Below are 25,080 nucleotides of genomic sequence, written 5' to 3' on the forward strand. Positions count from 1 at the left end.
TTATGCAGTATATTTACATATTTTATTGTTTAAATATGTCTTGGAGATATGTTTACATCGGTACACATAGGTCTTAATCCTTTTCAGTGGCTGCATTTCATTTCCTAGTACATATGTTCTGTTTTTTGTTTTATCACTGCTTTACTAATGGACATTTTTAATGCTAAGAAATGATGCAGTGAATGACCTTATTGATATCGTTGTGATCATGTGCCTGTATTTTATTACTTCATCAGACTATGTGGGTTCTTAGAAGTGAAATGGCTCGATAAAAGGATATGCCTTTTAAAATTTTGATGGCTGTTACTAGATTGACCTTAATAAAAATTTCACCAATTTATGCTCTCACCAGTGGTGCATGAATACTGTATGGTCTGTCTTTCCAGTTTTTGCCAATCTGTGAAGAATGGGAAAAAAAATCTCATTTTTTATTTAATTTCAATTTCCCTGATTACTAGTGAGGTTGAGCATCTTTCCTAGTTTATAGCTTGTGTATTTTGCTTGTTCATTTTCTTTGCCGTTTTTTTCTATATTTTTGTCTTATACATTGTAAATATTAATTATTTATAATGTGCTTTATAAAATTTATCCCAGTATGTCACTTTGTTTAACCCTTATTAATGGCTTCCTTTACTATTCAAAAAAAAGTTTTTAATATTTATGTAGTCAAATCAATCAAGCTTTTCTTTTGTGGTTTCTAGGTTTTGAGTCTTGCGTAGGAAGAACTTTAAAATGTTCAGCACAACTAAAAACTTCTCTTTTTTTCTAGTATGTTTGTAATTTTGCTTGTTAATTTCTCTGTTAAATTCGCTTGAAAAATATTGTTCTTTATAATGTGTTGAACTCAGTTGTCCTAATAGTTACTCATTTGCCTCTCTTTCCCAACTGATTTAAAAATAGCACTGCTTTCATAGCCTGAAAATCCCATGTATTTAAATGATCCACTCATCCATTTATCAATTCTTATGCTGATCATACATTATTTTAATCATTCTAGCCTTAAAATATGTTTTGATGTAACTGTTAAGTTCCTCTAAATAGTTCTGTCTCAAAACTTTTAAAGCTATTTTGTACTTTTTTCCTTCCAGAGGAATTTCAGATTCAGCTTGTCAAATTCCATCAAAAATCATGATGCATTTCTTCCAACATATTTTTTTTTTTTTTTTTTTTTTTGCGGTACGCGGGCCTCTCACTGCTGCGACCTCTCCCATTGCGGAGCACAGGCTCCGGACGCACAGGCTCAGCGGCCGTGGCTCACGGGCCCAGCCGCTCCGGGCATGTGGGATCCTTCCGGACCGGGGTACGAACACGCGTCCCCTGCATCGGCAGGCGGACTCCCAACCACTGCACCACCAGGGAAGCCCCCAACATATTTTAAATAAAAAGTTTCAAACATACAGAAAAACTGAAAGAATTTTATAATGAACATCCATATACTCACCACCTAGATTTTACCATTAACATTTTATAATACTTGCTTTACCTGATGGAATTTTGATTGTGATTATAATTCTTCTGAATTTAGAGATTAATCTAGAGAGAACTGACATCTGTATAAATCCAAATCTTTACCTCTAGGAATATGCTTTGACTCTCTATTTATTTAAGTCTTTTTTGTTCTTATTAAAGTTTTATAGTTATTGTCATATAGATTTTGCACATATCTTATCAGGTTTACTTAAAATTTTTTAAAAATTGAGTATAGTTGATTTATAATACTATATTAGTTTCAGGTATACAACGTAGTGATTCAGTATTTTTATAGATTATACTCCTTTTAAAGTTATTGCAAAATAATGGCTGTATTTCCCTGTGCTCTACAATATATCCTTGTTGTTTATTTTATACATAGTAGTTTGTATCTGTTAATCCTATACCCCTATCTTACCTACCCCTTTCCCTCTTCCTACTGGTAACCACTAGTTTGTTCTCTATATCTGTAAGTCTGTTTCTGTTTTGTTATATACAGTTGATTGTTTTACCTTTTAGATTCCACATATAAGTGACAACATAGAGTGTTTGTCGTTCTCTGTCTGACTTATTTCACTAAGCATACTATTGTCTAGGTCTATCCACGTTGTTGCAAATGGCAGAATTTCATTCTTTTTTATGGCTGAATAATATTCTATCACATATATATATGCACATACACACACACATACACACACTGCATCTTCTTTATTCATTCATCTGTTCATGGACACTCAGGTAGCTTCCATATCTTGGTTATTATAAATAGTGCTGGTGTGAACATTGGGGTGATGTATCTTTTCAAATTTGAATTTTCATCTTTTCCAGATAATATGCCCAGGAGTGAGATTGCTGGATCATATGGTAGTTCTATTTTTAGTTTTTTGAGGAACCTCCATACTGTTTTCCATAGTGACTGCACCAATTTACATTTACACCAACAGTGTACAAGGGTCCCTTTTCTCCACATTCTCACCAGCATTTGTTATTTGTAGACTTTTGGATGATAGCCATTTTGACAGGTGTGAGGGGATATAAGGTTTATTCTGAGGTCTTTTCCACATTTGCTTGTCAATGTGAATGGGCTCATTCTCTCCCCACCTCCATTTCCTTCTCTAATTGATTACTTTTGGCATATGGGAAACTTAATGATACGTGTGTGTTGCAGATATATCTCATCATCCTGTCAGTTCTCTTATTAGTTATAATAAATTTTCAGGGGATTTTCTTACTAGACAGTCCCCTCATATGCAAGTAACACTGCTTTGTCTCAACTGTTTTTACCATCTAGCATCCTATTACTGTGTCAAATGATAATAGTGGGAATCCTTATCTTGTTCCTGACTTGAATGTTTCACTATTAGGTATAATGTTTGCTGTGGTTTCTGGGAGAAATCCTTCATCCAAGGACATTTCCTTCTTTTTTCCTTTATTTCCTTCATTTGCTTAAATCTTTTCAAGAATGGTCGTTTAGACTTGAATAACACTAAAGAACAATTGCACCTAATGGACATATATAGAACACTCCACCCAGCAACAGCAGAATATACACCCTCTCAAGTGCACAGAGAACATTTTCTAGGATAGATCACATGATAGGACACAAAACAAGTATTAAGAAATTTAAGAAGATTGAAATTGTATCAAGTATCTTTTTCAACCACAGTGAAATGAAACTAGGAACCAATAGCAGAAGGAAAACTGAAAAATTCACAAATATGAGGAAATTAAACAACACATCTTGAACAACCAGTGGGTCAAGGAAGAAATCACAAGGGAAGTTAGAGAATACCTTGAAACAAATGAAAACAAAAACACAACATTCCAAAACTTAGGTATGTGGCCAAAGCAGTACAAAGAGGGACATTTATAGCGGTAAATACTTTCATTAAAAAAAGAAGAAAGATCTCAAATCAACTAACTTTATACCTCAAAGAACTAGAAAAAGAAGAACAAACTAAACCCAAAGCTGGCAGAAGGAAGGAAATAATAAAGATTAGAGGGAAAATAGAGAATAAAAAACAGTAGAAATATTCAAAACAGAGTTGAGTTTTTTTTTTTTAAAGACAGACAAAATTCACAGATGCTTAGCCAGACTAAGAAAAAAAGAGAGAAGACCCAATAACAAAAATCAGAAATGAAAGAGGAGACAGAACAACTGATGCCACAAAAATAAAAAAGATCATAAAAGACTATTATATGCCAACAAATTGGATCACCTAGAAGAAATGGATAAATTCTGCAATACAGGGCCTCCCGGGTGGTGCAGTGGTTAAGAATCCACCTGCCAGTGCAGGGGGACACAGGTTCAAGCCCTGGCCCGGGAAGATCCCACATGCTGCAGAGCAACTAAGCCCGTGCACCACAACTACTGAGCCTATGCTCTAGAGCCTGCAAGCCACAACTACTGAATCCTGCATGCCACAACTACTGAAGCCTTCATGCTTAGAGCCCATGCTCCACAACAAGAGAAGACACTGCAATGAGAAGCCCACGTATCACAACAAAGAAGAGTCCCCACTTGTCGCAACTAGAGAAAGCCCGTGCATAGCAACAAAGACCCAAAGCAGCCAAAAAAATAAATTTATTAAAAAATAAATGAAATAAATTTATTTTAAAAAAAAATGAATGAATGAATTTTAACACCAAACCTTCTCAAACTCTTCCAAAAATTGAAGAGGAGGGAACACTTCCAAACTCATGAGGTCAGCGTTATCTGAAACCAAAACCAGACAAAGACACTACAAGAAAAGGAGACTGCAGACCAATATTCCTGATGCATGTTGTTATAAAAATGCTCAACAAAATACTATCAAATTGAATTCAACAGCATATTAAAAGGATTATATACTATGACCAAGTGGGTTTATTCCTGGAATGCAAGGATATGTGAAAATCAATCAATGTAATATACAACATTAACAGAACTAAGGACAAAAAACATGTGATCATCTCAATTGATGAAGAAAAAGCACTTGATAAAATTTAACATCCTTTATGATAAAAACATTCAACAAACTAGGAATGGAAGGTAATTACCTCAGCATAATAAAGGCCATATATGAAAAGCCCACAGCTAACATTATTCTTAATGGTGAAGAACTGAAAGCTTTTCATCTAGGATTAGGAACAAGGCAAGGATGCCCACTCTTACCACCTCTTTTAAACTACTGGAAGTCTTAGCAGAGACATCTGACTTGGAAAGGAAAAAGTAAAATTGTCTCTGTACACAGGTGACATGATCATACAGATAGAAAACCCTAAAGATTCCACCAAAATTACTGTTAGAACAAAGGAATTCAACAAAGTTACAGGACACAAAATCAACACACAACAAAATCAGCTTCTATATACTAACAGGGAAAAATCCAAAAAGGAAATTAGGAAAATAATCTCATTTACAATAGTGTCAGAAAGAATAAAATACTTAAGTTTAATCAAGGAGTCAAAAGACTTGTACATTAAAAACTACAGAACAATTCCAAAAGAAATTAAAGAGGATGCAAGTAAATAGACATCTCATGTTCATAGACTGAAAAACTTAATATTGGTAAAATATCCATACTACCCAAAGTAATCTGCAGGTTTCAGTGCTATCCCTGTCGGTATCCCATTGACATTTGTTTGCAGAAATGGAAAAAAAAATTCTAAAATTCATATGGAATCTCAAAGGACCCTGAATAGCCAAAACAATCTTGTGAAAGAAAAAGAAAGCTGGAGGCCTCACAGATCCTGATTTCAAAATATATTACAAAACTACAGTGATAAAAACAGTATGGTACTGGCATAAAGACAGGCACAGACCAATGGAACAGAATACAGAGCCCAGAAAAAAAAACCTCTCACATATGACCAAATGATCTTCAGCAAGTATGCCAAGGCTACACAGTGGAGAAAGGATAGTCTCTTCAACAAATGTTCAACAAATGGTGATGTGGGAAAACTGGACATCTACATGAAAAAGAATAAAGTTGGACCATTACTTTACATCATATATAAAAATTAAGTCAAAAATAAAGACCTAAACATAAGACCTGAAACTGTAAAACTCCTGGAAGGAAACATAGGGGAAAAACTTCATGATATTGGTTTGGCAGTGATTTCTTGGCTGTGACACAAAAAGCACATGCAACAAAAGCAAAAATAGACAAATGGGACTATATTAACCTTAAAAACTTCTGTGCATCAAAGGAAACAGTGAACAGAAAGAAAAGGCAACCTATAGAATGGAAGAAAATATTTGCAAACCATATATCTGATAATGGGTTAATATCTGGAATACATAAAGAACTCTTACAACACTAAAACAGAAAACAACCTGATTAAAAATGGGCAAAGGACTTGGATAGACATTTCTCCAAAGAAGCTATACAAAAGGCTAACGAGCATATGAAGAGATGCTCAGCATCACTAATCATTAGTGAAATGCAGATCAAACGAAATCAGATATCACCTCATGCCTGTTAGGATGGCCACTATCTACCCCACGCCCCCTCCTGCAAAAAAACCCCAAAAAAACCACACACAAAAAAATAATAAGCGTTGGTGAGGGTGTGGAAAAGTTGAAACTCTTGTCACTTTTGGGAATGTAAAATGGTGTAGATACTATGGAAAACATTATGAAGGTTCCTTAGTAAATCCATGTGTCCAGCAAACCTATTTCAGGGTTTGTATCCAGAAGAATTGAAAGCAGGAACTTGATATTTGTACAGCCATGTTCATAGCATTATTTACAATAGCCAAGATTTGGAAGCAACTTAAATGTCCATCACCAGATGAATGGATAAAGAAAATGTGGAGAATACACACACACACACACACACACACACACACACACACACGCACACACATATATATATGTATACACATATATATACACATGTACAATGTATATATATGTATGTATATGTATACACACAATGGAATATTATTCAGCCCTTCAAAGGAAGGGAATCCTGTCACATGATACCACATGGGTGAACCTTGAGGACATAAGTGAAATAAGCCAGTCACAGAAACACAAGTTCTGCATGGATCCACTTACACGAGGTGTCTAAAGTTGTCAAACTTGTAGAGGCAGAAAGTAGAATGGTGGTTTTCAGGGGCTGGGGAAGGGGAAAGGGGACCCATTTTTGTTCAGTGAGTATAGTGTTGCAGTTCTGCAAGACGAAAAGAGGTCTGGAAATCTGACATACTACAGTGTGGGTGTAGTTAACACTACTGTACACTTAAAAGTAGTTAAGGTGGTAAATTTTAAGTTACGTGTTTTTTACCACAAGAAAAAACGAGAGTGTAATCCTGTTAAGTGCTGTTTTGGTTCCTCTCCTTTATTAATGATCTTAATGATTTTTAGAGATTTCCTAGTTTTAAAACATCCTTGCACTGTTGGTATAAACCACAGCTTCCTCTGATAGATGATGAAGAGCCAATTTCCTTAATATATAGAGAACTCTTTTTTTTTTTTTTTTTTGCGGTACGCGGGCCTCTCACCACTGTGGCCTCTCCTGTCGCGGAGCACAGGCTCAGCAGCCATGGCTCACGGGCCCAGCCGCTCCGCGGCATGTGGGATCCTCCTGGACTGGGGCATGAACCCATGTCCTCTGCATCGGCAGGCGGACCCTCAACCACTGCGCCACCAGGGAAGCCCTATAGAGAACTCTTAAAGTCCATAGAAAAATGGACAAAAAATAATTTATCACAAAATGTCAGTAACACCTGAAAAGATTCTCAGCCATGCCTGTAAAGAAATGCAAGTTAAAACAGTAGTGACCAGTTTTTCATGTATGTATTAGCAAAGACTAGAAGTAGTGATGACATGCAGTGACACATCACTTCATTCTCTGGTGATGGGGGTGAAAATCAGTACCACCTATTTAGAGGGCAGTTTTGTAGTTTACTGACAGTATTTTAAATGCCACAGTAATTGTACGTATATGAAATACAGAATTTCAGATATTTTCATATGTGCAAAAGTATTCGCAGGGAGCACCATTGAGCCATATTTGTAAGAGTTTAAAAAATTGGTGAAATGCAAATGTCTGTTAAGAGCTAGGTTTGTTAAGTAAATTATGATGCATGCATAAATTGGAACATTGTTTAAAAGAGTGAGATAAACTGTAGGTTCTGACATGGAGAGATGTTGGTACTACATTGTTGTGGGAAGAAAAAAAGGATCAGAACAGAATGTGAAAATAACAACTCCTTTTTTGGTTTAAAAAAAAATTGGTTATAGTAACTTATGTCTAGAAAACATATCTGAAATAATGGGCCCTAGATTGTTAACAGTGGCTATCTCCGGGGAGAATGGGAAGAATTTTCACTTTTCTTCATTATTTCTGAGAGAAACTCTACACAGAGCATCATTTGAAATAGAAAGGAAAAAGGATAAATTTCAACGTAAACCTGTATTTCTAACAATTACAAAGAAAAGGGAATGCTACCTGCAAATTTTTACTTTGGAATGAGTTGAGGTTTCCTTGTGATCCGTTATACCACATGACCCACTTTTAAATGTGTCTCATGAATGTTCTTAAAAGAATATGAAGTTGATTACTGTGGAATATTCAAGACTACCCAAATCTGTCAAATCATCCTCGTTACAGAAGTCTCATTCTTCACATCCTTTCTTGTTGTCTACTTGAGCTTTCAAAACCACGAATAGTATATTGAAATCTCTGATTATGTTTCTGTAACTCTGTCAGCTTCTCCCATTATTCCTGTTTCTATCAATAAATTGTGGGTTGCATGTCCAGGAGGGCTGAGGCCCGGCCACCATAACACTTGGAAAGCGTCTACTGACAGTCGCCTTCTAAACATTTGAAATCTTTTGTTGAACTCTTATTGTCCTTTCAGTTCCTTCCTGAGAATTAAAACAACAGAAAGTTCCTGACTTATCTATAATTTAAAGCTAAACACTTTAAGAATTTGATCTACAAACTCATTTCCAGCCCCCATATATGTGATATTTTGCAGTGCTGAAGTACAGTGACAATTAACTGCAGCTTTGTTAATTTAGGGAATTGAGCAATTCCCAGGTTCCAAAGACAGATTCTGGGGGGAAAGCTATGTACCTTCAGCCTTATTTCCTCATTAGAAAAACAGTCCATTTATAAGGTAGAACTTTCGAGACAGGTTGTAGAAAGGATTGTACAAAGAATGAAGAACCTGCAATTGTCATCTGGTCCTTTGCTGTGAGTCTCTTTGGCAGCACAGAGCCTCACATTTATACAGCTCACCTCACTCTGGGCTCGACTTGGCAGTGTGTTTCCTAACAGTAATTGCTGCCTTGCTTGTCAGGCGTGGTCCATGAGTGCCTTCTGGAGGAGTGGTTTCTAGATAATTAGAGCTTTCCCCTTTAAGCACCGCTTTTATTGGATACCCGTTAAAAAATGTATGACAAATAGACCAACCCCAACTTACCTACATGGGTCATGTTGCTGGAAGTAGCCCCGTGGCAGTAGCCAGGTGGTGAGTACGTGGGTATTCACTGAACAATTCTTTCAACTTTACTGAATGTTTGAAATCTTTCCTAATAAACACCAGGGGGAAATACAGCCCAGGAAAGTCATGCAGGCCTTCCTCCGGCAGTGTTGTGGTTGCTTGGAGAGCTCTGCGTGGAGCGGTTGAGGGCAGGCTCCGTAACCAGCTTGCCAGCCTCTGCTGCCTCCTAACTATGCGCCCTTCAGGTGGTTACTGCACTTCTCTGAGCCTTGTCTGTCTCGTCTGTACAACGGGAGTGACAGTAGTTCCTCCTCTGGGGTTTGCTGTGAGAGTAAAAGGAGAGGATGTGGCTAAAAGCACTCCCTACGGTATTGGTATTAAACACTCAGTGACCTTTGGCAGTGGCTGCCCCCCTCCGCCCTCCCCCACTGCTGTTGTTCAGTCATCTTCATCGTGCATGACTGACTCCCTCAGAGAGCCGTGGGCAGTGGTGCTCCCCTCCATCACTGATTTGAAACACAGTTCGGGGCTCTACCCTGAGACTCAGTTGTGAATGACATTGGGACCATTTCCCCAATCAAACGCATCTTCATGTTGTCCCCTTCTCAGCCCTAGTAAATAAAATACAAGGGACATAATGTAACTCTTCCTCGGTGGAGCTCAGTCCCCATAGCAAATGTCAGTTAGGCCTGAGTGTCAGGTGCTGTGTACCTTGGGCCTGCGCTTCCCTGCCCCTCAGCTCTGCTGCTCCCTGGCCTCCTGGTGAGCACGCTTGCTTCCTTAGCTGCCAGGTCTGTGGTTCTCTTCCCTCTCTCGCCTCAAACCTGACGTTCACAGCCACTGCCTTTCACCTTTCCCCAGGGCAAAAGTCAGGAAGAGGAAGGCAAATCAGGAAGTCATAAATCAATGGCATCACCTGTAACCTTAGAAGTGAGAATGATGACCCTCTTCTACAGAACCGAGTGCTGTAACTTCCTGTCCTCCACCTTTCTTGGGTTTTTGAAGTCCTTTCAGCGGTTTTCAGTATATTCACAGTTTTGTGCAACCATCACCACTACCTGATTTTAGAACATTTGCATCACCCCCAAAAGAAACCTCATCCCCTTTAGTGGTCAGTCCCCATTCTCCCCTCCCCTCAGCCCTTGGCAAACACTAATCTATTTTCTGTCGCTGTGGATGTACCTATTCTGGGTGTTTCATACAAATGCAGTCACATGATATGTGGCATTTTGTGTCTGTCTTCATGATGTTTCTGTCCATGCTGTAGCATGTGTCAGTACTTTATGCCTTTTTATGGCTGAACAGTAGCCTGTCATAGGGACATACCGTATTGTGTTTATTCATTCACCCATTGATGGCTGTTGAGGTTGCCTCTACTATTGGGCTGTTATTATGAGGATGCTCTGAATATTTGTGTGGACATATTTTCATTTCTATTTGGTATATATCTAGGAGTGGAATTACTGTGTCTTATGGTAACTGTATATATAACTTTCTGATGAACTGCCAAACTGTTTTCTGAAGTGCAGCAATGGCTGCACCATTTCACCTTCCCACCAGCAACGTAGGAGGGCTCTGGTTCCCCCCACTTCCTCACCTGTAGTATTATCTGTCATTGTGATTATAGCCATCCTGGTGAGTGTGAATTGGTATCTCATTGTGGTTTTAATTTGTATTTCCCTAATGACTAATGATGTTGAGCACTGTTTTAATATGCTTATTGGCCACTTGAATGTCTTCTTTGGAGAAATGTCTATTCAAATCCTTTACCTATTTTTAAATTGGGTTTTTGTCTTTTTATTATTCAGTTATGAGCGCCTTACCAGATATGTGATTTGCAAATATTTTCTCCCATTCTGTGGCTTGTCTTTTTCACTTTCTTGATGATGACCTTTAAAGCACAGAAGTTTTTTAATTTTGATGAAGTCTGATTTATCTGTTTTTTTCTTATGTCACTTGCACATTCAGATATTCTATTTGATGTCTTCAGTGTCTTATTTGAAAATCTGATTGGCTTACTGGAAACATAACTGTATTATTCTTAGTTTTCCTGATTTGGAATCTAATCAGGTGGTAAAGCACTTGATTTAAAATGTTTGCCGGTAATATATAGATAGAAGAGCTTAGAAATGTTGATACTTGTTGAGCTGGTAAATTACCCATTTCTGTGCACCCAGCCTCAGGAAATAATATGATAGAAGAAATACATCCTATATGCCCAGAGGTCATTTCACTGTCACCTATGAGAGTGGCACGCTGAAAGCCAGTTCATAGCAGAGGAGGTTAAGTCCGTAGTGGTACATTATTAGGCAGCTATTGCATATTATAATTACGAAACTGATTTAATGACACTGTTGATGATGAAATGTTTAGTGAAAAAAACCAAAACACAAGTGTGTGCCCATTAATGATTAAAAATGTGTATAAAATATCTGGACTAGATGGAAGATTATAGGTGGCTTTCTTAAATTTCATTTTCTATTGATATCTTTTTTTACTGTTAAAAATTAAGTTAAAAAAACATGCATGACATTTCACATCAGTGGGGGAAATGGTGACAAGTGGGTACACTGGTTATCTGTTTATCCTTATCTCACACCAACTATTTTTTTAAGAGTAATTATTTTTTATCATCGTGATCACCAGGGCTAGTCTTAAAATCAGAAAAAATAGTTTGCTGTGTTTATTTACTATGAATTTGAGTAGAGGTATTTAATTTTCTTTACATTTTTATATCAAATCCAAACACTGATGATAACATGATTCTGGTATTAGAATTACTATTATTTTAGTCATCAGCATTGCAATTTGCTAAAAGAAAGGTAATGATGATTGTGGTGGTATGTTAATAGTAGAGATCACAGAAATACTTTTCTCCTGGCATCTCATGAAAGAATTAGTAGTAGTAGTATTTTACATGTAAATAAATCAATCATCCCAGCTTTTGAAATAAATTTGAAATGGAACAAAGATTTAAGGATTTTTGTTTTGGGTTTTTTTTTAAGGACTAATAAAGGCAGTGAAAAAAATAAAACGTAAGCCCAATACAAGGTCACGGGTAGCGTGCACACCCAAGGTGAGGCTACTTGTGGGGTTGCTGCCCCAGAGAGAGATGTACAGTTCATGGGCCACAAACCATGTCTGTGGATCCCCTGACCCTCCGACCTTGGGCTTCACCTGAGCAACAGGGGGCTGGGATGACAGGGTAGCAGGCAGGGACGCCCGCAGAGCCCCGCTCCTGTGGCATCAGTGCCCCTCCCCAGTGCATGCACTGCAGTGGGCTTGGCCTCTGGGCCTGGAGCGGGTGTCCTGCTCTCACACGTGGGAAGGCTATGAAAAGAAAACCCTTGTGGGCCCAAACATTTAAACAAGAATTACACTAGGATCTTTTGTTCTCACTATGACACGGTCAGAATTCATTTGGAGGTCCAGAAGAGGGTTTTTTTTGTTGTTGTCATTTTTTGAATCTGAGTTATTTTATGCAAAGAAACAGAGGGAAACACAACACAGAAACACATGGCTGAAGTTTGTCCAGTGGTGTTGGGACGTCCCCGCGTCATTCCTCAGGGAACTATTTTGTGAGTGTTTGGGGGGCTTCTGACTCAAAAGTCACATCCGAGGTTGGATGTTGGATTCCTTGGGAAAAGGCCCAGGTGATCGAAGGCAAGCAGTGGAGTGTGCCTGGGAATCTGGGAAATACACACGCAGCCCAAGAGAGGAATGCTCACCGTTTCTCTTTTCCTCCTCAGGTTTAATAGGGAAAACCTACTTTCTGCAAACAACTGAAAAAGCCGCCCTCGGAAGCTGTTTCTTTGGGCCTCATGGAGCAGCTGGAACCTGTGCTGTGAGGCCCCCGACAGGACAAACTGTCGCCCACTGATCACCCAGCGCGGCTGTCGCCATGGCCAGCAAGAGGAAGTCCACCACCCCGTGCATGATCCCCGTGAAGACTGTGGTGCTGCAGGACACCGGCGCCGAGGCCCTGCCCGAGGAGCCCGTGCCCGAGGGGCCCCCGCAGGAGCTGCCCCCAGAAGCTGCCACCGCCAGCGGCGAGGCCACCCAGGGCGCCAGCAGTCCAGACAGCACCGCACTGGCCAACGGGCACCGGAGCACCTTGGACGGCTACACATATGCCTGTAAATGCTGTGACTTCAGATCCCAGGACATAACCCGGTTTGTGGGACACCTGAGCTCAGAGCACACAGACTTTAGCAAAGACCCAAGCTTTGTATGCACTGAATGCAGTTTTCTGGCGAAAACTCCTGAGGGGCTTTCTCTGCACAATGCCAAGTGTCACTCGGGGGAAGCCAGCTTTGTGTGGAATGTGGCCAAGCCAGACAATCATGTCATCGTGGAACAGAGTGTCCCCGAGAGCACCAGCCCTCCTGACCCGTCGGGGGAGCCAAACATGGAAGGGACGGATGGACAGGCGGAAATCATCATCACCAAAACTCCAATCATGAAGATAATGAAAGGCAAAGCCGAAGCCAAAAAAATTCACACGCTCAAGGAGAACGTCCCCAGTCAGCCTACTGGGGAGGCCTTACCGAACCCTTCGGCTGGGGACACGGAGGTGAAAGAGGGGGACCACGCCTTTGTCAATGGGGCAGCCCCAGTCAGCCAGGCCTCTACCAACTCCACAAAACCCCCCCACTCGGCCAACGGGCCCCTGCTGGGGACGGTGCCGGTGCTGCCCGCGGGCATTGCCCAGTTCCTCTCCCTCCAGCAGCCGCCCCCGCACGCCCAGCACCACGCCCACCAGCCCCTGCCCACGGCCAAGTCCCTCCCCAAAGTGATGATCCCCCTGAGCAGCATTCCCACGTACAACGCGGCCATGGACTCCAACAGCTTTCTGAAGAACTCCTTCCACAAGTTCCCCTACCCAACCAAAGCCGAGCTCTGCTATCTGACTGTGGTCACCAAGTACCCGGAAGAACAGCTCAAGATCTGGTTCACCGCCCAGAGGCTGAAGCAAGGTATCAGCTGGTCCCCGGAGGAGATTGAGGACGCCCGGAAAAAGATGTTCAACACGGTCATTCAATCCGTCCCTCAGCCCACAATCACTGTCCTCAACACCCCGCTGGTTGCCGGTGGAGGCAGTGTCCAACATCTCATCCAGCCCACTCTGCCGGGCCACGTGGTGGGCCAGCCAGAGGGCACAGCCGGGGGACTTCTGGTCACTCAGCCGCTGATGGCCAATGGGTTGCAGGCGCCCAGCTCATCTCTCCCCCTGGCAGCCACATCTGTCCCCAAGCTGCCCGCTGTTGCACCCATTAACACCGTGTGTTCAAATACAACGTCCGCCGTGAAGGTGGTGAATGCCGCCCAGTCCCTCCTCACGGCATGCCCCAGCATCACCTCCCAAGCCTTCCTGGATGCCAGCATCTACAAAAATAAGAAATCTCACGAACAGCTGTCAGCTCTGAAAGGGAGCTTCTGTCGGAACCAGTTCCCGGGACAGAGCGAAGTTGAGCATCTGACCAAAGTGACCGGCCTCAGCACTCGTGAGGTGCGAAAGTGGTTCAGCGACCGCAGGTACCACTGCCGGAACCTGAAGGGCTCCAGGGCTGGGCTGGCTGGGGAGCATGGTGCCCTCCTCGTCGACTCTGTGCCCGAGATGCCCTTCTCTCTGGCATCCAAGGCCCCGGAGGTGACCTGCCTCCTGACAGCGGCCACCCCAGCTACCCCCACTTCTGCCAAGCGACAGTCCTGGCACCAGACCCCTGACTTCACACCAACCAAATACAAGGAGCGGGCCCCCGAGCAGCTCAGAGCCCTGGAGAACAGTTTTGCACAAAACCCCCTTCCTCTGGACGAGGAACTGGACCGCCTGAGGACCGAGACCAAGATGACCCGCAGGGAGATTGATGGCTGGTTTTCAGAGAGACGGAAAAAAGTGAGCGCCGAGGAGGCCAAGAAGGCTGAGGAGGGCACCTCTCAGGGGGAGGAGGAGGCCGCCGAGGACGAGGGGGAGGAGGGCTCTGCCAGGGACCCGAGGGTCCCAGGGGAAGACGGCTCCCCGGAAGCTCCCGGCAGCCACGTGCTGGCAGAACGCAAAGTCAGCCCCATCAAAATCAACCTCAAGAACCTGCGAGTCACGGAGGCCAACGGCAAGGGCGAGCTCCCGGGACTGAGCGCCTGTGAGCCCGAGGACGACATGCCCAGCAAGCCAGTGGAGCAGCTGCCGGGCAAGGTGAGCTACAGGAAGACGGCCCAGCAGCGGCACCTGCTGCGGCAGCTCTTCCTGCAGACGCAGTGGCCCAGCAACCAGGACTACGACTCCATCATGGCCCAGACCGGCCTGCCGCGGCCTGAGGTGGTGCGCTGGTTCGGGGACAGCAGGTACGCCCTGAAGAACGGCCAGCTCAAGTGGTACGAAGACTACAGACGGGGCAACTTTCCCCCCGGGCTGCTGGTCATCAGCCCCGGCAACCGGGAGCTGCTGCAAGACTATTACATGACCCACAAGATGCTGTACGAGCAGGACCTGCAGAGCCTCTGCGACAAGACCCAGATGAGCGCCCAGCAGGTCAAGCAGTGGTTTGCCGAGAGGATGGGCGAGGAGACCCGGGCCGTGGCCGACACGGATGGTGAGGGCCAGGGCCCCAGCGACCCTGCAGCAGTTCACAAAGGGATGGGCGACACCTATTCAGAGGTGTCCGAAAACAGTGAGTCATGGGAGCCCAGTGCCCCTGAGGCCAGCTCAGAGCCCGTTGACACGCCGAGTCCCCATGCTGGACCTCAGCTGGGTAAGGAGCCTGTGGGGCTGTGCTGTCCTCTGTGGGTCTGGGGGGCACCTGTGGCAGGCACCGAATCCAGTGCTGGGGCATCTGCTGTTTCTAAGGCTGTCTGGCAGCAGGACCATGTTGCCTGGCTGCTTCAGGGGGCACCTGGCAGCAGAATACATTGGAGCATCATCACATGATAAAGGCTTGACAGTTGGTTTTTCGTTTCGTGTTTGTTAAACCTGCACGGGGGAAGGAGTGTAGTGAACCTCCAAGGGCCCACCCTTTTCTAGTCATTTCTTAGCCAAAGGAGAGTAGGTCAGAATGTCATCTGAGCCAATTAGAACCACGACCACTGGGTAAGAGAGAGAGAATAGGACTTATGAGGAAATCCAACCCAAATTGGTGAACAAAAGCAGAGGGGGCCTTTAATTGACCTTAGATACATGAAGTGCTTTTCTTTTTAAAGGGTGAAAAATTCTGTAATTGTATTTCAGTTATTCTTCCTGATGTAGAGGTAGTGGAAAATCTTCTTCCCTCTTAGACATAACATGGAATTGAAAGCTTGAATTTTGTTCCTCAGTTTCTCTGGATCAGGACATTAGTACTTGAAAGAAAGCTTTAGAAAATTATTTTACTGAAGACAGTTGGAAGCCTCAGACAAATCATAGTATTGGGTGTTGATTTTCTCGGGTCTTGATCTCTGAGTTCCCGGCCTCTCCCTTTCCTCCCGCCCTCCTCTTGGGTGGCCTTGTCACAGGTTGGCCAGGAGCGAGGTAGCTGAGCTCTTCACGGGAGGCTGTGGAAACCAAGGAAGTATCTGGATTCCCAGATTCCCTGATTTGGGACCTTTAGAAGGTGGTTCCAGGGCCGGCGTTTCTGGACTCGACCTTGTTTCCTCCAAGCCCCTGTGAGTCAGTGAGGTCCCCGCAGGGAGCATCACGGGCACCAGGGAGCAGGTGTGGGCTCGCGGGGCGGGCTGCCGCACGCACCTTCTCCAGCACCGGGCCTGCCCACCCCTGGCTTCGGCTCTGCCAGCAAAATGGCAGATTGCTGGGCACTAGGAAAAACCAATTTCTTTAGGTTTTTTTTTTAAATTGAAATTCTACTGAATTATATTCTTTTTTTTTTTTTTGAATTACATTCTGTAGCTGGAAATAGGGTGGTGGTTACACAACATTGTGAATGTACTTAATGCCACTTAATTGTATACTTACTAAAAATGGTTAAAATGGTAGGTTTTATGTGACGTATATTTGACCACAATTAAAAATGCTAACCTGGAGTTGGGATGAATGGGTTTAAATCCACTGGCTCCCCTCAGCCGGTAGCTCCAACACTAAGCAAGGAGCTGGTGTCCTAGGTGGGACAGAGCAGGAGTGGCCAGGGCGGCTGTGCCATCGTGGCATCACCCTCTTCTGGCTGAGAGAGGTACCCGAGGGGACAGGGAGGGCCTGTCTGTCTGTCTGTAGCTGGTTTCTTGCAGCTTCCCGAGCCAGCCTTGACGCTGGGGACCTACCTGTAAGCATCGAGGGTGAGGGCCTCTCCCAACGGCCCCCCCGACAAATGAAGGGAGGGCATCGGTGGGGCACACATTGAAGTAGACCAGCTGCTGCTATGCGACAGCAGCGTTCCCTGGAGAGCCGGGGATTGGGGGAGGGCAGCACACGGCGAGGGCTCCCGGCCCAGAGAAGTCGGGCTCCCGCCCCGGCTCCACACTCCGGTTCGGGTGGTCCCTGGGTGGCCCTAGTGCCCCGCTGGGTTTAGCCAGCACCCTGTCCTCAGCCCATGCGCCCTTCCCCACTTTCCCTCAGGCTGGAAGGCAGGGAGGGGCTGGTGGGAAGGCCGGGCCAGTGGGATTAAGTACCCAGATGTCGGAGGACAGGCCATCCTGGCGATGCACACAGAGGTGACGGGCCTGTGTTTTCTCCTCAGAAACTGACTGAACCGGAACCGACGGCTGTGAAGGCCTGGCCGGGGCGGCCGCCCTCCACGTGGAAAGGCCTGACCTCTCTCTGCTGCCGCGGGCCGCTGCCGTACCCGGCCCGCCAGGCTCACACAGGTATCCACACGGCCAAGCCTGCCGCTGCCCGCACCTGGCCCACCACCCCAGCGAGCAGGGAGGAGCGTCTGGCAGTTCTTCCGCCCACAATGTAGGACCTTTCCTTTGCCTTCCAGTGGATAAATAGTTCAGATTTCATATTCATAGACACAGAATCAAATTTTTAACATATAAATCTGCCTATACACATTTAATAAAACATCAGATTATAAACACTTTAATTACATAGAAACTTTGGTTAGCAAAGCAGTACATGGTCTTTTACATCATCTCTGGAAATGCCCCGTGTCTGTTCTCTGGAGATAGCTGGGCTGCGTGTTCCCGCACCTTCCACCATCAGGCCGGGGTTATCACACGCTCAGAACCACACCTGCAACCGCTGGGGCCCCCTTTGCGCTCCTCCGGGAAGGCGGCACCTTTGAAGAGACCTCTGTTCCTTAAGCGGTGACCAGCAACATTGCATAGCAGGTTTGCCTTGCCTTACGGGATGATCAGTGCAGAACCCGCTGTTACCTGCATTTCAGAAAACGGACCGGTTCTGTGATTAGTGTTTGATGCTTACCACTCTCGTAAGTTGTTACAGTAATTCTGCTTTTTCATGGGAGTTTAAATCATGGACCATAACTCTTCAGTGATCAGATCAACTAAAGAAACATTTGTTATTAAGCCTAATGTACTTACCTATGTGCCGCCTTTTTTGTTGTTGTTTTTTTCAGTCTAGATACGTTTAGAGGAAAATTGACAAGCGAACCAGGGATGGGGGATGGGAGTGAAGGTGCACAGCTGCTGGGGCTCTCTCTGCCCTCTGTCCACCCTCAGCCCAGAGCCGCCTCTGGTGTGGGAAGGCAGGCCCACGCTCGCCTGGTTAGACTGAGAGCTGGCGGGATTCGGGGACTTCTCGGAATTATCGGAGCCGGGGTGGTCCTCAGCACAAAGACCTGCGTGTGGGGTTCCCAGCAGAAGACCCAGAGTCTCCTGGCCCCCGTGCCTGGGGCCTGGTTGGCATGCTGGACATCGCTGGACAGGTCCTTGTGAGGATGTTTTTAAAGTTCTATATTTATATCCCAAAACTTGGAAACAAGATCTCTGTCTACTTAAGCCTAACCCTCATATCCATTTTTTAAATTGAGAAACGTCACAGGAAAAGGTGCCTTTGAAACATTGAGAAGCTTGCCTACACAGCTGTGCTAAACGGTAAATCCCTGTCTCCCCGAGACCGGCTGCCCTGAGAGCAGCAGGTAAAGAGGGGGCTGGCAAAGGTGTATCACCTTCCAGAAACCACCTGCTTCCCAGAGCACCAAGGCCTCGGAGACCCCAGAGAGAGGGCAGGGGCTTTGGGCAAGAAATACTGGGGGGTGGGGTGGTGTTTGGCACGGTCCTTCTCCCCCACACCCCCGGTAACTGGGCTGGTCAGGGCACCTCCCGGGTTTGGCTCCGAGCACAGAGATGGGGGTCGCACCTCCTGCCTCCAGGAGAGGCTTTTCTTTGGAAACCAAAAGCCCTTGAACCATTGTTCTTCTAAAGTGTCTCCTTTCGCTTGCCCTGTCCCGTTAGGGACCACCTCTTCTTGGTTTCAAACAGGTGACTTGTGAGGACTTGGCAAGTTTGGCAGCCTGTTTTTGTATCCTTTCCATTTTTAGCCCCAAGCCCTCTTTGCGGAATTGCCCAGAATGGCAAGTGATTGCCCTCCTTCAGAGAACAGACACCTAGAACTTTTCCTGTAGTGGTTATGTACATGCAGATTAATTTATATGTATCCATATACAGCACAGATACTCGTTTGATGCTTTACTTGTGACGCGTCCGCCTGACGCGGCACGTGGGTGTTGGGGAGAGCAGCCCGTGTCGGGGGGGGGGTTGCGGAGGAGGCCAGGGCAGCCCCGCGCAAAGCCACCTCCGAGTGTCCGCGACGCCACCCTGCCGGCGTCACTCCCAGAGCCCTGCGTGCCCCAGCCGAGGGCCGTGTCTTTACAGAGTTTCTTGGTTATTTTATTTGTATTCACGTCATTTACAACCCAAATAGCGAAACAGAAAACATAAATTACATGGTGGACAGTTCTCGCAGGAAGTAGGGCCCCGACCTCAGCACCAGCTCATCCTTAAAAGCTGGAAGCGTCATGGTGCTGCCCGCGGGCAGGTTTTGCTCACAGGCGTCAGCCTGCCTGCTAGCCAGGACCACCCCCCAAATGGCGAGACTGCCCAGGCTGGACAGACCCTCCTCCTTCCTTTACTCTGGGACCCGAGTGACTGAGGAATGAGGTGATGGAGACAGAAATGGTTGGTTCATCGAGCAGGTGCCTAAAGGGACGTCGCAGCAGGTACCCAGGGCCCTGGGGGCAAAACCAGGAACACAGCCAACCGGCTACAGAGACGCAGCCGCAGCAGCCTGGAGCCGGCATGCGCCAGGGTGCTGTGGGGCCGCAGGACGGCCTCAGCCAGCCCCGTGGCCAGGGAGGCTGCCACGGTTTGCGCCCCACCCAGGGTTAGATTGTACTGCTGCCTTCAGGAGGGGGCAGTCTGTGGGCTCTAGAGTTGAGGGAAGTAGGGTGGAGTTAGTCTCTCCCAAAGAAAAAGCTTGTTTTGTAAGGTGACTAATCTTTCTTCTCTTCTCTGTATGCACTTGGACTCATCAGAGATGGTGAAATATGTCAGTGTTTCTTGTTGCCTGTGTCTTGTACATGTTTGGTTTATTATATTTTTTACATTGGGTTGTAGATCCAGTTTTAATAAGTGAGCCCAGATCACCATTCTGATAAAGGAAACCTGGATTTATGATACAGATACTTTGCATACTTTGATTACGTATATTAATTCTTGACTATTGAGGAGCTTTGTGATTTGGAAGGCGGGCTCTCGTTTTCCTGAGTTGCGGGCTCCTGAAGTGGAAAGCCTGGCTGGAGGACTTGTGGCACCTGGGGTGGGTGGCCCTGTATGGCCCTCGCAGCCAAGTGCCCGCCCTGCTGTTGGGAAGCAAAGGTGGGAGGTGGGTGAGGGTCGGTGGTACCTGCAGGCTCCTGAGTGCGCTCACGGCCCTGGGAGGCTGTCCCACCGGGAAGTCTCAGCATGTTCTCCAGGCCGAGATGTGGGTTTCATGGGCTTTGTCCTGCTCAGTCCGTGGTCCCATGGCAGGTCCTGTGACAGCCCCTCTCCCCCATGTGCCAGGCTGCCTTCCACAGAGGCTCAGCGTCGCCCTTTTGGGGCCCCTCCACCCACAGCTCCCTGCTTGTGCCGCCCTGCCTTGGGCCCGGTTGCCTCTTGTCTTCCTGTCCTCTTCTCAGACCAGAATCCTCAGGTCGGAGCGGCTTTGTCTATTCAAACATCGCAGCCCAAGTGGATAAAGGCACTTTGCAGGAGAGGAGGACCAGCCAAGAAGAAAATCTTATACAAACCAAACCTGGAGTTTGGGCTTTTCCTAAAGTTTCTTCCCCCTTTTTCCTTGCTCAGATTTTACCTGGGGCAGGTTATTGGGGTTTGACTCACCTTTTGTATAATGTCTAGATTGTTCTGTATCCCATTGATTGGCAAGGCTCAGTTATGTGCTGGAGAAGAAAAGTCCTCTAGACACGTAAAGGTCCGCGTGGCCAGCCCTTCCAGGCGGAAGCCGGCAGCCTGCCCAGGTCAGGAGAGTAATGGGGCTCCATCCTCCCCACTCCCACTGGAGGCCCCTCTCCAGTGCTCCTGAACCGGCTTCCTTCACTCCCTTTCTCGGGAGCACAGGCACTCCCAGCCTTCCTGCCCGGGACTGGGGGGCCATCTCCGTGTGACTGGGGGAGCACCTGCCCTCATAGAAGCTCCAACATCTGAAAAAGTGGGGAGTGTGGAGCCCAGGCCCTCTCCTGAACGGGCCCCTCCTGTAGCAAGGCTTCGGTCTGGTTTGTCTCCTGTGGCCCATTCACAGTAGCCGAGCCGAGCAACGCCGGGGCTGAGGCGGCTGCAGGCAACCTCTCAACCAGGGGTTGGATGCTGACTTGGGCCAAGTGAGTGGAGGGTGGAGGTGGGGGTCACAGAGCCGCTGGGCTTGCTGACCGGCCCAGCTCTAGGTCTAGATGGAACCCACAGACCTCGGCCGGAATTCGTTTCTGCTGCAATCTGTGTGTCCCCAGTGCCGTCGTGCTGGGGAGGGGGGCGAGGGCTGGCGGCAGCTCCCCCAGGTTGACCCAGAGTCCGAGCCGGGGGAGGAGCAGACCGGTGACTTGCCTATCAGTCCGGCCTCTCCTTTGCTTGGGGCCCCATTCCTGCAGCCAGACTGGAGACCCACAGCCTGGACCCCGTGGGAACCAAACATGCTACCTGAGCAGGGGTGGGGACCCAGAGTGGGGGCGCGAGCAGGCGCCGCTGACCCTGTGGGCGGGGGCGGGGCCAGCACCTGCTGCCTCGCGTTGTTAAAATCCTGTCTTGTGGTTTGCGGGACCCTGAGGATTCGCAGAGAACGTGTAGTTCCTGCTTTGCTGTCCTAGGCCCCAGGCTTTCACAGCCCTCAGGCTGCTCGAGCCAGAGCCCCACGGGGTGGAGCAGGCTGTCTTCCCTCCGGCTGTGGGAGTCTCTCCTGCTGTCCACTCGGGGCAGGTGGCAAGCTGGGACCTCAGAGGAGTTTGCGTGCTTACCTGCCGTGAGCGCCCTTTCCTGAATTCAGGAGCCGGGCTCCGCCGCGTGTGTGTTGATGGGTAGCTTTTCTCGGCTAATGCTTTATGACGTCGGTTCCTCCCCTTGATGAGTGGTTTGAAGGCCTCCGATGTGACCGGAGTTGGAGGTGGAATGTCTCGGGTGGAGGCCGTCTGGAGTCGTGGAGCACAGAAAGCTGCAGGCCCGTGGTCTTTCTCAGGAGTCAGCCGCAGAGCAGGCACCTGGAGAGGGGTGCCAGCTAATCCTGTAATTTGTGTTCAGAGAGAGACTGTCGTTCATCCCTGGCTCCGGCCCGGCCCGCTGCCCTGTCCCGCGGTTTGCTGCAGACGTGGCCTGGAGAGCCAGCGCCACCCTCAGCGGATGCAGCCTGGTCGGCAGGCCACTGGGTGACGCGGACAGGGAGGGGTGCTCGCCCCCGGGCAGCGGGTTCCCGCCCTGCTGCCCAGCACCGCCTTGTTCAGTGCGTCGGGAGGGCTGGACTGTGCCATCGTTGCTGTTGAAGAGACCTCGTCCTCCCCCACCCCGCCCCCGCGACGTGGTTGACTGAAAGGGTACCGAGCGGCACGGCCTTTGTGCAAGTCGGGAAGAGGTTGCCAGAGGCCTGCAGGTTCCTGGTTTTCTGCCACCCACTTCCGGTCTGGTCTTCAGCTCAGACCCTTTGTTCCCTGAGGGCGAGGGTATCTGTGGAAGGGAGGCTGGAGATGGCAGGGGCAGCTGGCTTGTGGTGCGCTTCCCGTCTCCCGGAGACGCCGAAGAAGCCATCGTCTTGGTGCTAAGAGGCCATTGCCCAGCTTCTGTGTGTCCAGAGGGCCCCTCCTCCTGCAGTGGCTGCATGTGAGAGACCAAACCGAGAGAGAGGCACAGGCACACTTTGACTGTCACCGGGCCTGGGTGGAAGGGGGTTCTTCACCCTGGGGAAATGTTTTTAACAGGAAGATGGAACTTGCCTTTGGACCGGGGCTGCGCCGGGGCGGGAGGAGTGGGCTGCCCTCTCCGGGCTGAGTCTCCAGGCCTCACAAGGTCCCCTGTGGGGATGCTGCTATTTCTAAGATGCAAATTGCACATTTCCTAGATTTTGTATCTGTGGATTTGGATAAGGGAGGGGAACAGGGACAAACTGCTTGTACAATTTGAAACGGGCCGAAATGGTACTGAAAATCTTTCGATTGCTCCTAAATAAAAACGTAAACGCATTTCTCATCTGCTGACTATTTTGTGGGGGAATCAAAGAAAGCTGAGAACACTTCTATCTCCTGATTTACCCTGGGGGCAAGACCCACAACATGGAAGGGTGAGTGGGGCAGTTTCCCTCAGGCGCTCCAGGAAAGTTGCAGGTCGCCCGTCTAGCACGTGCAGGGTCACTGGAGTGCCTCCTCGGGGCAGGAAGTGCATGCAGCGTGGCAGAATTATGCTAGACAAAGGGAAACTGAGTCAGACCTGGAGCCATCAGCCGTCTGGGAGGAGGGTACTGATAAGCTTGTCATTGGCTTAGGAGAGGGTGGTGAATGTCTAAGGACCCTGGGGCCTTGAAGGAATAGGATTAAAGGCCAACTTCTAGTGTTCAAAGCAATTGAATCTTGTTGGGGTGACGCTCAGGGCCTGTGCCAATGGCAAAAGGGGCCCCTGACAAAGCCCCTGGGGCGGGGACACACCAGGCCCTGTTCCTGACCTGGCCCTCTGGAGGCCAGCTTAAGTCTTGGGGAAGCAGCTTTGTGCTGAAAAGCAAGTCCTCGGGAGCTAGACCAACTGCGTGTGGAACCCTGAAGCCAGTCAGCTGACCCCGTGGTGGCTGCAGACACAGGCAGCAGCTCGCAGAGGACCTAACCATGGACGACGGAGTGGGCAGCAGTGGCAGCCAGGGGTCACCGTGGGTGTCCTTGGGCCCGCTGCAGTGGCCTCCAGCGGGGAACAGAACCCCAGACTGACCCTGGAAGACCCACTGAGGACTCTCAGGCTGAGACAGGACTTGATCAGTTCAACTGAAATGGCCAGGAGGACGACCGCGTTCTGTTCCATGAGCTCGTTTGGTGGGGTGACCTGGTACTACTGAGCGTTGTTTTCTCGCCCAACAGAACTGAGGTGGTGAGAGATGACGAGCTCAAGCTGGAAGGCCGGTGAGTATCTAGCCCTAGGCGCAGCCGTGGGTGATGACGTTCAGGTGGGGGGCCGGGGGAGGCCCTGCCCTCAGCGCTCAAGACCACAGACCCTTGTCAAGGGCTGTGACGAGGCCAGAAACCGCTCCTCTCTCCTCCCTGCAGGGCAGCCCGTGGAGCGGGGCTTCCTGACCTGAGCCCTCTGGTCAGGCTACAGAAAGCCTCTGTCCTTGTAGGTGGTGCTGTGTGCGCGTGTGGTGAGGCAGGCCACTCCCCACCGTGGGCCAGGACGTCCCATCCCAAGTGAGGGTCTCCCCCCAGCACCACCACCCCGCCCCCCCAACGCTGGGCCTCCTGGGTCATTCAACCATTGTCAGGTCTGGAGGAATTCGAGGTGATGCTGATCTGTGCATTTGCTCCAATTTGCTGCCCTGCTTTCCACTAGGAAGAAGAATCAAGACGCTTGCGGTGAAAGGCAAAGGCAGTCACCTGGCTATCGTAGGAGAGCCCGGAGGAGGCGAGTCTCAGGTCAGTGAGGCCGCCTGAGACGGCGGAGCCAGTAAAGCAGGGCTGTCCTGGGAAAATGAACGTGGTCTACACCCACAGCCAGGGAAGTCACATGATGGCGCAGATGGCTCCTTACCCAACGGCCAGCACAGAACCTCTT

General features: G+C 47.7%; 1 protein-coding gene across 10 annotated transcripts in view; it reads left to right on the forward strand.

Moving 5' to 3' along the window:
- ZHX3 (zinc fingers and homeoboxes 3) overlaps positions 1–23,513 on the forward strand; it is a 139,870-nt gene extending 116,357 nt beyond the window's left edge. For 5 of the 10 annotated variants that reach the window (XM_067012081.1, XM_067012082.1, XM_059038594.2 and 2 more), the window contains 2 exons: positions 12,660–15,659; positions 17,571–23,513. In XM_067012081.1, the coding sequence (XP_066868182.1) occupies positions 12,812–15,659; positions 17,571–17,581 (2,859 nt within the window). In that variant the 5' untranslated portion in view covers positions 12,660–12,811 and the 3' untranslated portion in view covers positions 17,582–23,513. The remainder of the gene's footprint in view (positions 1–12,659; positions 15,660–17,570) is intronic. The other 5 variants (XM_067012086.1, XM_059038596.2, XM_067012085.1 and 2 more) reach the window with 1 other exon arrangement.
- The last annotated feature ends 1,567 nt before the right edge of the window (positions 23,514–25,080 follow it).

This window comes from Kogia breviceps, chromosome 14, assembly GCF_026419965.1.
Source record: "Kogia breviceps isolate mKogBre1 chromosome 14, mKogBre1 haplotype 1, whole genome shotgun sequence".
Classification (NCBI taxonomy): domain Eukaryota; kingdom Metazoa; phylum Chordata; class Mammalia; order Artiodactyla; family Physeteridae; genus Kogia; species Kogia breviceps.